At 38.7% G+C, this 13,992-nt stretch overlaps 1 protein-coding gene across 2 annotated transcripts in view; it reads left to right on the forward strand.

Annotated features, from left to right (window-relative positions):
• DNTTIP2 (deoxynucleotidyltransferase terminal interacting protein 2) overlaps nucleotides 1-13,992 on the forward strand; it is a 28,771-nt gene continuing 14,779 nt past the window's right edge. The window contains exons 1-6 of one of the 2 annotated variants that reach the window (XM_045897158.3): nucleotides 1-143; nucleotides 1,155-2,800; nucleotides 4,815-4,953; nucleotides 7,738-7,833; nucleotides 9,271-9,435; nucleotides 10,738-10,847. In XM_045897158.3, coding sequence (XP_045753114.1) covers nucleotides 72-143; nucleotides 1,155-2,800; nucleotides 4,815-4,953; nucleotides 7,738-7,833; nucleotides 9,271-9,435; nucleotides 10,738-10,847 — 2,228 coding nt within the window. In that variant the 5' untranslated portion in view covers nucleotides 1-71. Of the gene's footprint in view, nucleotides 144-335; nucleotides 673-1,154; nucleotides 2,801-4,814; nucleotides 4,954-7,737; nucleotides 7,834-9,270; nucleotides 9,436-10,737; nucleotides 10,848-13,992 lie in introns of those variants that run through there. The other variant, XM_064588792.1, reaches the window with a different exon arrangement.

A 13,992-nucleotide genomic window follows, 5' to 3' on the forward strand; every position in this document is an offset into this window, starting at 1 on the left:
CGAGACGCTTCTTTGACGTATTTCCGGGGCGCCGGAACAGAGGCAGGCCGAGGTGGCCGCGAGCCGGGAGGATGGTGGTGACCAGGTCTGGGAGGCCTCAGGCCACGGTCCAAGCCACGTTGGCTGAAAACTCCCAGCAGAAGGTAGGAGGTGGCAGAGCGCTCTCATTTCTGCCGCTGCTTCACAGAGCGGCACTTAGGGTGATAGGGCGGCGCGAAGGTCTGGCGGAGCAGCGTGAGGAGGAGCGGCGGAAAGGGCCCGAGCTTGTCGCGCGCTGCTGTGTCAGACCCAGTGCTAAGCCCGTAGCTTCCTCTTCAGTCCTCGCTACGGTCGTTTAAGACCGTCCTTAGCATGGAACAGAGAGGTCAGGTAACTTGCTTTGGGTAGTTCACTTTCGTAATGGCAGGTGAACAGCTGAGGCCTTTTAACCTATTAAAACCGTACGAAGGAGGCTTAATTTCGGCTACCAAGTGTGAGTCTTAACTATAATTAGGGCTGAAGAGGAGGTTACCGTTGTCACGTGGGGAGCTGGTAGTGGCCCCACAGCACTTTATTCTGGAGTGGGGAAGGCTGCAGTGACGCCTCCTGGTGGCTCTCAGTGGTTCTAGCCGTCCGCTGGCTCTGATTCTGCGACGAAGGGAATAGAGCGTTAATTCATTTATGTATGTAAAGGTAAGGGTAGCGACTGATTCCATTTGTGTGTGTATTCCTAAACACATCTGTGCTCAGAGTTAATATTTCTTCTCTCTTCCTCTCTGTGTCAGAATGTAGGTCCACCAAGCATATTTGGCATTTGATACTTACCTGCAGAAAATTTTCTTTTCAATTAATTGTTTTGCTCCCTAAAATTAGATCTAGGTCTCGGGTGAGGCGAGTGAAGCAGGGTCCTGCAAATGCAGAGTCAGATCCAGTATATGTTTTTGTTTTTTATTGTTAAAAATCATGGGTACTGGTGGTTGTGAGGCAGGGCCTTGCAAATGCAGTGTTCAATCCAGTATTTAGTATTTAGGTGTTTTGTTTTATGGGTGGTGGTAGTGGTTTTGTATTAATCTTGTTTACTGAGTTTTTTTAGTATCCTCTTAAAATGTTCTCCTGAGAGGAGTGCCCTAGTTCCAGTCCTACCTAAATTACAGTGTATTTATTCTGGCTTACAGAATTCTGCTAAAAGAATTGACGCACATCCAAAAGTCAGGAAGGAATGTCTACCTGTTGACCCAACTACTGCTGAATCACAGACCACTAGGATACAAAGTCCAGTCTCTAGAACTCCTAAAACCAGAAAGAGGAAGAGCGAAACTACAGTCTCATTATCTGAAATAAACAAACCGTCTACTGATGGAGAGACCTCTGAAGCAGAGTCAAATTGTTCTTCTGTATCTGAGCTCCAGGATCCCATTTTAAGAGTAACTAGGAGACGGCAGATCTTAGTTCCATGCACTCCAGTGTCCAGTGTTCGGAAAAGGCTGAAAATAACTCCAGTAAATCAGTCTCATATTGAAGAAGACAATGACGATGACTCTGAAGCTGAATCACATGTCTCAGGTATTTCTAGAATTGTGCCGCCCACAGCAATAACTACAAGGACCAGAAGAAGTAAGGCTAAATCTGTAAGAGATCCAAGCCAAGAATTACATGCAGAAGCTATTTCTGATGCTGAGTCATCATACTCAGACATTTCTTCATTTTCTGGAGTTGCAACTATGAGAACGAGAAGTATGCAGAAGAAATTAAACGCACAAACTGAGGAGAAAGATACTGACATTGTACCAGAAAATGAAAAGCAAATCATAAATGTGCCTATGAATTCAAAGGATTCAGATACCAGACAAACAACTTGTTTACTGGTAAGATCTCTTCCTCAGATAAATAAGCCAAATTTCTATAATGAAATTCATAATGACTTCGATGATGATTCCTTCCACAGAAATTCAGAAAAAAAACAAACAGTGCAAAAATGCCAACGTTTTAATATAAGAGAGGAGAAAAAGGCCAGTGTTGCATCTCTCAAAGAAATAAGGCAGAATAGTAAGAATTTAGATGAAGAAACCAAGGGAATAGTAGATGAGGAAAAAGAAATAAATAAGAAAAATTCTCAGTTGGAGAGCCTTTCTGAACCTCAGGACACTGGCATTCAGCAGTTAGTTTCTCAAAGGCATTCAACCCCCCAAAATAATAAGACCACATCAGAGCCCTCAAATCTGAACTGTGAGGCTATAATGAAATCATTAGCTCAATCATTTGCAGTGGTGGAAGTGGACAGATGGAATGAAGATAGAAAGAGCACCATAAAAACAAGTGACTTGACAGGATTTGGTGATACTGGTAGTGATGAAGAAGAATGCACAGTTACAGGTATCAGTGAAGATAGGAATGAAGGAAGGGATGTAGATTTTGAGTGTGAAACCAAACTATTCAAGTCTGAGCTCCACACATCCCTGGACAAAGGTGATTCTGTTTTATTAGTTCTCAGCAGTGATGAAAGCCAGCAATCTGAAAATAGTGAGAATGAAGAGGATACTGTGTGTTTTGTTGAAAATAATGGTCAAAAGGAATCATTAAATGGAGAATCAGAAAATATGTCATGTGACAATGCATTGTTTGTAATTGACACAACTCCTGGATTGAGTACTGATAAACATTTTTACTTGGATGAGGGAGACAAGGCAAGTGAGGTTGCCACTGAGGAGGAAAAAGAGGAGGAAGAGGATGAAAAAAGTGAAGAACCATCGGACCATGACAGAAACAAAGATAGTGAGTTTAGTGATGAAGACGAATTACTAAATAACACAAAGTCTAAACTGTAAGTTTTACCTTTATTTTTAAAAGTAAGTTTTTGATACATATTTCAAGCGGCTGATTTACCATAAAAATATAAAATATTAGAAAACATGGGAATTGAGAAAGCTACTGCCTCAGGTTCTTTATGGAAGAGCTCTTTAAAAAAAAAAAAAAGATTTATTTGACAGAGACACAGCGAGAGAGGGAACACAAGCAGGGGGGAGTGGAAGAGGGAGAAGCAGGCTTCCCGCGGAGCAGGGAGCCCGATGCGGGGCTCAATCCCAGGACCCTGAGATCATGACCTGAGCCGAAGGCAGACGCCTAACAACTGAGCCACCCAGGCGCCCCTGGAAGAGCTCTTTTATCCAGCATTTCCCTAGTCTATGGGTGCCTGTTAGTCATATTTTTCCCACCAGTGATCTATTCGAAATCATCTAAGATTTTCCTGCATGATTGTTAAGAGCAACATAAAAGGGAAGGAAAGGAACTTTTATCTTTTCTCCAACCTAATTGTAGAGAAGTTGAAAAATAATCACCTATAATCCTGTCTGTCACCCATTGAAAAGTGCTAACTTTGGGGGCTATTTCTTTAGTTTCTTTTTTTCTGTTTTAAATTTGTTTTTCTTAGGCACAGGGCTTTGGTGGCCCTGTATCCACTGGAAATACATCCTTGGCCAGAGTCTATAACAGATGCCCAGTTTTCACTCTAAACCAATGAAAGAAATCTCTGAGGCTAGCCTCAAGCATATTTATTTTTTAAAAGCCACACTCCTCCCCAGGATAATTCTAATATACCTTTAGGGTTGAGAATCACTGCCAAACCACTGCAGTAGAATGATTTCACTTTCCAGTAGAGGTTGATCAAAGCTTTCAACTGCTCAGTTTATATGAATAATTAGGGAAGAAAGTATCTGGAAGTCCAAATGTATTTGCTTATAAAAAGAACTTTTCAGTAATATAAAAGTAGAAATTCTTATTACATAAATATAGCAGGAGCCCAGATCCAACTGATTTGGTAGATATGGGCTATGATTTCTGTATTTTTTAAAATCTCTGGTGAGAAATACAGATGTTCACCACTGTTTAAAACTCACTGATTTAGGGGCGCCTGGGTGGCTCAGTTGTTAGGCGTCTGCCTTCGGCTCAGGTCATGATCCCAGGGTCCTGGGATCGAGCCCCGCATCGGGCTCCCTGTTCAGCGGGAAGCCTGCTTCTCCCTCTCCCACTCCCCTTGCTTGTGTTCCCTCTCTCGCTGTGTCTCTGTCTGTCAAATAAATAAAATCTTTAAAAAAAAAAAAACAACTCACTGATTTAGAGGCACTACCAAATACTCTTATTTACCCAGAAAAACATTCTAAGTTTGGATAACCTGGAAGTTCAGAACCTGTCTTTGTCATTGGGTTTTAGAGATAGAGGTATGTACATTTGTTAACTCACTATCTGTATATGAAGTTGAGCTGAATTGCCAGATGTATCTCCTCTTTGCAATTCTTTTCTTTATAAAATCCCTTTATGAAGTCTACTGGCATATAGTCTTTTTTTTTTTTTTTAAAGATTTTATTTATTTATTTATTTGACAGAAAGAGACATAGTGAGAGCAGGAACACAAGCAGGGGGAGTGGGAGAGGGAGAAGCAGGCTTCCCGCGGAGCAGGGAGCCCGATGTGGGACTCGATCCCAGGACCCTGGGATCATGACCTGAGCCGAAGGCAGACGCTTAACGACTGAGCCACCCAGGCACCCCCATATAGTCTTAATCCTCTTTAAATTAATCTGAGGAATAGATTTAGATGTGCTCCCAAAAAACTTTTTTCATTCATTATTCATCCTGGAATTTTCTTCTAAATGATTTTACTAGATTTAAAAACATGTGTTTCAGTTTTTCAGAAACTCCATTGTAAAAATAAGATTTCCTTTTTTGGGGGGGATCATTGGCAGTAAAAAGGGAGAGAAGAAAAAAGTAATTTTAAAAATACAGTCTCAGTTGTTTCCATTTTGATATGATTACTTGATCTTTAAGTGATCATTCTCTTTCAGCCTGAAGTTGACAAGCAGTAGCATAGACCCTGGTATGAGTATCAAGCAGTTGGGTGGTTTGTATATTAATTTCAATGCAGACAAACTACAGTCAAACAAGAGAACCCTAACACAGATCAAGGAGAAAAAGAAAAATGAGGTAAGTTACATAGTGTACTGTTGGTTTTCATAGAACTAACCGATCACTTCTAGACATGATTAGTCTTTGGTAAGAGACTAGTTTTCCTGCAGTGAAACCACATTAGCCTGCCGTGCTCCTTTTTTCCCCTTAAAGTCCTAGCTATAAAAGATAACACTTGAAAAATAAATTAATACAGGATCAGCATTCCTCTTGCACCCATCATTTATCCTAGGGGTTGTGTTTTCTTCTCTTTTCTTGCTGTATTTTTCATTCATAACTGGTATGGATACTGTTGAGAATCTGAAAACTGTGGGTGCCAATTCCCCCCACCAGGAAAAATATACATGTTCACATAGGCATAAAATTATACATGAAATTTCAGAAGGGAATTACAGGGTAGGTCATCTCATCCAAACCCTCAGCTTAAGTCTCATGGCATGGCTTCTCCAAATCTGTATTCTCTAGCCTTTCTGTCCTTCCAGGTCTTTAAATCCTGTTGTCTCTCTTGTCTGTTTATTCGTATGTGCTCAGGCACTTGACCTCCCTAATTGCCCTCCTTCGCTTCCCTACCTGAACCAGCTGCTACTTTAGTATTCTCTGGCCTGGTTAATGATGCCAAACTCTTTTCCTTTTGCAGTCAGTCACTGAACCTAGCAGATGCTGTTGCTAACATACTCTACTTTGTTCCCTCCTTTTCACGCCACTGTCACTGGCCAGTGGCAGGCCTTTGTTTTTCATCCACACTTCTGCAATAGCCTCCTTACTCTTTTCTCCAAGCCGCCCTCTGTACTTTTGGTAGATTTCTCTTTTTAAAAACAAAAAAGGGTACCTAGCTGGTTCAGTCAGAAGAGCATGCGACTCTTAATCTCCAGGTTGTAAGTTAGCGCCCCATGTTGGGGGTAGATACTACTTTAAAACAAAACGAAATGAAACAAACCTGACTATGATATTCTCCTGTTTAAGTCCCTCAGAACGTTCAAGGTGCTTCTGTTCTTTCAGCTCTGTCCACCTGCTATGTTCCACCACTGAAGACTACTGTAGTTCCCTGAACATACCCTGCTCTTTCCCAGGCCAGTGCAGAGATCATAGATCACTGCCTTTGGGAAACATTCTCTGACTCTAGTCCTCTCCACCACCTCCTCTGTGCTTCTGCAACACCAAGTATAGATTTGACTCATTATTGATCATATTGTAATTGTCATTTTACTGTTTTTTTAGCTTTATATTCCTAAAACCGGATTTCTCAACCTGGGCTGGATGATTCTTTGTTGTGGGAGGCTGTCTTATTCATTGTAGGATATGTAGCAGCATCCCTCATGTCTACCCACTAGTTGTCAATAGCATCCACCCCCCCACACCCCTCTGCACATACACCCCAAAAGTGTCTTCAAACATTGTCATTTGCTCCCAGTTGAGAACCACTGTCCTAAAGCTCTTAATAATCTGGTAAATAAATATCAAGCTTGAAAGTCTAGACTGCTTCTCTACTATCTAGAAACTTCTAGGGGATTTGGAGATTTCTGAATTGATAATTTCAAATGTTACTGACCAAATCAGTATTTCTGTGAACTGTTTCGAGGGCCAAGGAGCAATCTTCTTTAGTTCATACCCTATGGGAGATGACAAATTATCCTGAAGACCTTTTAGTGATGTAAACAGTATTAATGACAGTATTTGTTCATCCTATGCAAACAATGCAGCAGTCATTTAGGAAAAGATTAACAGGTTTGACTACACAAAATTTTAAAACTTTCACAATTAACACCTTAACAAAGACAAGTAAAAGACCATAGGTTAATACCACTAAGATACAAAATACCAGTGTTCTGGGAATACAGGTGTTCTCCCACAGAACACTTATACATAGCTAATAAATACACAAAAAGATGATCAACAGCAAAGGAAAACAGCCATGAGGCACCAGTGAAAACACACAAAAAGATAATACCCAGTGCTGGTGGCAATGTAAAGGAAAAGGGCACTGATTAACTGTTGGTAGGACTTAACAAATTACTTGAATGAAAGGCAATTTAGCAGTACCTGTCAATATTTAAGTGATGCATTTTGGAATCATACAAAAATAATCACAAGTGTGCAGAGATGATGTTTACAGTGTTCAATGGAAAAAGGTTTGATGGAGACTTAAACTAAATGTCAGAAGAAAAATGTTAGTGCGTAACAGCTATTAAAAGGAATGAAGTTGATCTATGTGTGAATTAATACTGAAAGACCATCTAAGATATATTGTTGAATTGCAAAAAGATTTATCTAGATAGATGTATATGTTGTTTAATCGAATCTATATCACTGTACGTATTAATAATACAGTCTTCTTAGATCAGAAGAAGCTGTTTTACCAACATCAAAAGAACTTATTAAAGACTAGTTAGGTTTGGTTGGTTGGTTGGTTGTTTTCAGAGACTTCAAGAGCCATTTTGGCATTTGTTCCTGTTGACTTTATTTTCCAGTTTGGTGCAAGTGGCTGGTTTAGTAAGCCAATAAATACGTTAGACACATTAATGTAAATCTGATATATGCTGATTCAGTTTAGAAAAAGAAATTTAAAATAAATGAAGTTTCCTAAAATAATCCTCAGTGTGCCTTCTAAAGCATTTTTATTGTGATATAATTTACAGACTTAAGGACCGAAACAACTTTGCAGTAGCATGGTTGTGTATAAAGAGGGTTAATATATTTGGAGTAGTCGTCAGTGTGGGAGATACTTCTCTTATAAGGCAAGAGATGTTGGAAAAATTATATGGTATCTGATACTATCTTAAAACCACTTTAATATTTTTATAGCTTTTGCAGAAAGCCGTCATTACTCCTGATTTTGAAAAAAACTACTGTGTCCCACCATATAGTGAATCAAAGCATCAACTTCAGAAAAAACGCAGAGTAAGTATAGGGACTCTCATTATTTAAATTGTTGAGGTGTGTTTGACTATATATATTCAGCTTATACAACACGGTTGTATAATTTAAAAATATGTATTTTCGGGGCACCTGACTAGCTCATTCAGTAAAGCATGCGACTCTTGATCTCAGGGTTTTGAGTTCTACCCCACATAGGGTGTAGAGATTACTTTAAAAAATTAAATTTTAAAAAATAATAAAAATAAAATCTTAAAAAATATATATTTGCAAAGAAAGTTATCACAAATTTAAGGGCCCATAAAATATAGTTCCATAAACACAGTTTATATAGATTTTCACAAAGTGAAAGTGCACCAAGTGGCGCACATAGAGAACAGCTTTTTTTTCCCCCTTTCTTAAAACAGTGACAGCCAGCATATAAGGTCATTGTCCATACTTCTTGGCTTATAGGTACTGTTCACCAAGAGCTAAGAGCTCCATTGCAGGCCTTTGTAGGGACCTTAATGTAGCCACCTAAAAACCCGGGTCTCTGTAGTCTGCCCAGTGAGAGGATAGGAAACTTTTCTTTTGTAAAAATAGGGGATTGTTTCCATCTGCCATTTCAACTAATAAGTGTAAAGAAGTTATTAAGAGAGCTTGAAGGAAATTTGAGGGTGGTGCACCAGTAATGTCTCATCACTAATATGGAACATGCTGGCACATGGTAGACACTCCATAATGTATGAATGAAATAAAAATAAAATTAAGTAAATAACTTGCTAGGAGTTTCCAAAAAAATGTAACTTTTTTTTAAATTTTAGAAATAATGCAGATTTCTGGACTTGTTGGAGTGACTTTGAGTCACCTTGGTGACTGAATAAAATTGTTAATATTTAAATATAAGCTCCAGAAGTGAAAATGTTTTTATACATTATCTCTTGTGTAGGCTCTACTGCACAATAAAAATTGAGGCTGTGTATTGTTCTCCCAGCAAGTCCGCCGTTCTTTTTTTTTTTTTTAATTTTTATTTATTTTACTTGAGAGAGGGAGAGAGCACAAGCTGGGGGAGCAGCAGCAAGAGAGGGAGAGGCAGACTCCCTGCTAAGCAGGGAGCTGACTTGGGGCTCAATCCCAGGACCCCAGGATCATGATCTGAGCTGAAGGCAGACACTTAACCGGCTGAGCCACCCAGGCGCCCCTGCAAGTCAGCAGCTCTTACTAAGATAAAAAAAATAAATTTTAAGGAGCCCTCATTTATGAAACTGATAATACTGTGCCTAATTTACCAAAGAAAACACTGTGATTTAACTTCTTTTATGAAAAGTGAATCTGGGGACTAATACATTCTGTTAAGTAACCTCATTTGTTTTTAATTCATGAAGTTTTTTGTGTATATCATTTTGGAGGGAATGAGGTATAGTTTATACATTGCTTATTAAAGTTAGAATTTTCTGTTTATTTTTGAAATCTGAATTTCAGAAAGAACGACAGAAAACAGCAGGTGATGGCTGGTTTGGTATGAAAGCTCCGGAATTGACAGATGAACTAAAAAATGATCTCAGAGCACTGAAGATGAGAGCTAGCATGGACCCAAAAAGGTTTTACAAGAAAAATGATAGGGATGGCTTCCCCAAGTACTTCCAGGTATGAAACAAACAGTAATGACGGTGATGTTCTGTGGATTTTAGTTTGGAAGGCATTATAGTGTTCTTACTGTTTACTCTTTAAATAGATGAATATTTATAGGGCACATCTGCTTACGCTGTATAATAATGGGCAGAACCCAATTCAGACAACCTTTTGGCCACCAGCTTGTAATGGCATTCCATATAGAGAGAAGGTGTTGCAGATGGTAACTAAGTTTCCAGGTCATACCTCTAAAAGTTATGGAACCTCTAAGCTGGGTATACCATATATGAATAGTATTAGCCTAACAGCAAGAAGCCTTACATGATGGAGGAGGAAATAGGGAATCATTTGCACCAAACTCTTCTTCTCCAGATAAAGGGGCATCCCCAGGCAAATGCTGAAAATAAGTTAAAAGTTGGTTTTCAAAGTGTTTCCAGATGAAAATCCAGATGATTCACCCTCTGGTAGCTGTCACCTTCATTCTGTTCTTTCTTGTCACTTATCTGAATTTCTCTAATAGTCCTTTACCTCCAGGTCTGCTCTCTGTCTGTAGAATAGAGTCTATACAGTCTGCACTCAGACCAGCTTACCAGCTCTTCTGTCACGTAGCCCTCTTAAGCTCCAACACACTTGGAGGAACCTTGACCTCCCTTAGGTAGAGTTGGTCACTTTTTTTTGAGGGCATCTATAGTGTTTTGTCTAGCATAATAATTATGTTATGCTTTAATCTTTTAGTTACTTGTCTGTGGATTTTCCTTAAGACTATGGGCTCCTTGCTGGCAGGGACCAGATATTCTTTGTCTTTATTTCCCAAACACTTAGCACAGTATGTGGCACATAGTGGACACTGTAAATTTTACTTGGTTGAATGTAGGAACAAATGCAGAGTGGTTACTAAGAAGGTTCTATGCTGGTAGCATTTATGATGACCTAGGAGACCAAAGAGGTGTATAGTAGAGTTTATGTGTCAATTTTATTAAATTGGGAGACTAAAAAAAGAATTGATATTCTCTGTCCCACTTTTCTAGTTACACTGTTCATGAAGAATTTACTGTCCTGCCTAGTGCTAAATTATATAAAAGGATTTTTGGCCTTTTATTATAAATTCTAATGAAATGTCATTAGTAGGACCCAGTGCCAATTGAATAGGTGACTTATTTTTGCTTTAAAAAATGGCAAACTGACTTTAGTATTGGTATCATTTAAGTTGTGTTTTCCATTCCTTTCTATAAATAGACTTTGTTAGAGCTACCCTGAAATATGAAAGCAATTTAGCATTCAAGTATTGCATGACTTATTTCAATCAATTGCTCATAGATTGGAACCATTGTTGACAATCCAGCTGACTTCTACCATTCACGAATTCCCAAAAAACAAAGGAAGAGAACTATTGTGGAAGAATTGCTGGCTGATTCTGAGTTCAGAAGGTAAAGGAATTTATGTTTCACTTTGTATTATGTAAGTTTTCCTTTAGAATATATATAAACTTTAAAATTTCAAGTAATTTTTAAATGGCTTTAGCACAGTGTCTCAACAGCAGCACTATTTACATTTTGGATGGGATAATTCTTTATTAGGGGGAACTGTCCTGTGTATTGTAGAATGTTTAACAACATCCCTGGCCTCTACCTACTAGATGCCAGAAGCACCCCATCCCCAATTTATGACAAAAATGATGGGCGCAACATGTCCACATATCCCTTGTTGGGCATAAGCATTCCCAGTTTAGAACCACTGCTTGAGATGGAAGCTTGAAAATATTTGACTGGCTAGAGGAGAATGAGCCTGCAAAGGAGACTAGGAAAGAATAGCTAAGAGGTTATTAAGAAAACCAGGATGGCATAGTGTCACAGAAGTCAAAGGAGAATATTTCGAACAGATACAAACTGGAGGGAGTGGTTAACAGGAATAATTGCTGCTGAGAGATCAAATTGGGTGATGGGCATTAAGGAGGGCATGTGATGTAATGAGTACTGGGTGTTACATACAACTGATGAATCACCGAACTCTACCTCTGAAACTAATAATACACTGTATGTTAATTAATTGAATTTAAATAAAACCAAAAAAAAAAAGAAAAACTAAAAACTTCCTTTGGATATACATGGAGGTCAAAATATTCTTGCCAGGAGTTTTAGGGGAGTGATGAGGAGGAAACCAGACTGGAGAGGATTGGAGAGTTTGTTGAAAATGAAGAAATGGAAACAGTTCTTTGAAGTTTGAGAAGAGGGAGAGAGGCAAGACTAGTGGTGGGCATGGAGTTGGAGGATTTTTTTTTTAAGATGGGAGCATTTGGGAATATGTTTAAATGTACTTGAAGCAGTTATGTATATATTATAGGAGATTTAAAAGCATACCTCATATAGAAACCCTTGTTGAACTTCCAGATTGGTTTAATAGCAAAAGTGAAAAGAACTGTTAAGCGTTTTAAAAACTTTGTCAGCATGGAAAACAGATTTAACACAAATGTTATGTATGTAAGCCATTTAATTAGTCTGGGTAATGGTAAAAAATTTTTAGAAATAAGCAGTGCTCTTTTCTCACTTATTACTCTCTCCTTGGAAATCTCATCCCCTGCAGGGCTTTAATTACAATGTATATACTGTTGGCTTCCAAATGCAGGATGTGTAATCCAGATCGCTCCTGAGTCTAGACCCACATATCCAGCTGCAGCCTCAGGAACATCCAGGGGTTTCTCATAAGCACCTCTATGAGTTAACTTGGCCTTTCCTGTACAATCTAATCCTCTCCTAGTGCTCTGTATCTCATGACTGAACAGCATGACCATCCATCCATCACCAAGTCCTTGACACCTCCTCCTTCAGTCCACATTCATACTGGCAGTCTCTCCCATTTCCTAACTATCTCTCAAGCCTTTTTCTCCATCCCCACACAGGCATGGTGCAAGCATGTTAACTGTGTTCTGGTTAAAAATTGACCTGTATTTTGTAATCTTGATGATAGCAATCTCAGAAATCACAGCAATGTTGATAGTGCTTTCACTAAAAAGTAATAGCGTGAGGAAGTTGGGGGAGTAAACTAAAAATTTTGTAGAATGAAACTCATAAAATTGCAGGTTAGAGGTAGTGTTCTTAGTTCATTGTTCCCATACTTTAGTCACTGAGTACCATTTTCACAATGTTTGCATTATCTGTATGCTGCCTGCTTTATTTTAAAAGGAAACTTTATATTGTCTACTGTAAATGGGTTTGTTGGCTTATAATTTTTGTAATGTCCATGAGGATAAATACATTGCTTAAAGTGAATATTGTCTACCACCTAAATTTATGTATCACACTATGTGAAACCTCTACTAGCCCATCTCCATGGAATGTTTTAATTCCTTCTACAACATTCTCTTTAAGAAGTTTCTGGCCTCTGAACACTTTGGGATAGGGAACTTCATTGAATGTATTTAATGCGGCATATGTTCATTAGTAGGAATGTCTTGGGACAGAAGAAGTAAGTGTAATACACAGGAAAAATGTGATTTTCTGTGTTGTATGTGGTTTTTGGTTTTGTTTGTTGAGGTATAATTGACTTACAGTGTTCCATTAGTTCCAGGTATGCAATGTAGTGATTTGACAATTCTGTACATTACAAAATGCTCACTGCTCCAAGTGTAGTCACCATCTGTCACCATACAACACTGTTGTAATATTATTGACGGTATTGCCGATACTGTGCTTTTCATCTCCAGGACTTAACTGTATAACTGGAGGTTTGCAGTATCCCCTTCACCTATTTCACCCATCCCCCACCTCTGGCAACCACCAGTTTATTCTCTGTCTCTCTCTTTGAGGAACCTCCATACTGTTTTGGTGCAACCATAGTGGTTGTGCCAAATTACATTCCTACCAACAAAAGCACAAGGGTTCCTTTTTCTCCACATCCTCACTAACACTTGTTACTTCTTTTTGATACTAGGCATTCTGACTAGTATTTGAGAGTCTGTTCTGTTTGCTTTTTTTAGATTCCACTTATAAGTGAAATCGTATGGTATTTATCTTTCTCTGCGTGACTTACTTCACTCAGCTTAATACCCTCTAGGTCCATCCATGTTGTCCTGAATGGCAAGATTTCATTCTTTTATATGGCTCAGTAATATTCCATTGTGTGTGTGTCTGTCTGTATATGTCTGTGTCTCACATCATCTTTATTCATTCATCTATTGATGGGACACTTGGGTTGCTTCCATATCTTGGCTATTGTAAATAGTGCTGGGATGCATATATCCTTTTGAGTTAGTGTTTTTGTTTTATTTGGGTAAATACCCAGTAGTGGAATTACTAAGTCATATGGTATTTTTATTTTTAATTTTTTGAGGAACCTCTATACTGTTTTCAGTGGTGGTTACACCAATTTACATTCCTACAAACAGTACATGAAGGTTCCCTTTTCTCCAAATCCTTGCCAACATTAGTTATTTCTTGTATTTTTGATACCAGCCATTCTGACTGGTATGATGTGATGTCGCACTGGGATTTTGATTTGCATTTGCCTTTTGATAAGTGATGTTGAGCATCTTTTCATGTGTGCGTTGCCCTTCTGTATATCTTCTTTGGGGAAATG

Source organism: Mirounga angustirostris, unplaced genomic scaffold, assembly GCF_029215605.1.
Source record: "Mirounga angustirostris isolate CCGP_5_RB_7025 unplaced genomic scaffold, mMirAng1.0.hap1 SCAF_4, whole genome shotgun sequence".
Lineage (NCBI taxonomy): Eukaryota > Metazoa > Chordata > Mammalia > Carnivora > Phocidae > Mirounga > Mirounga angustirostris.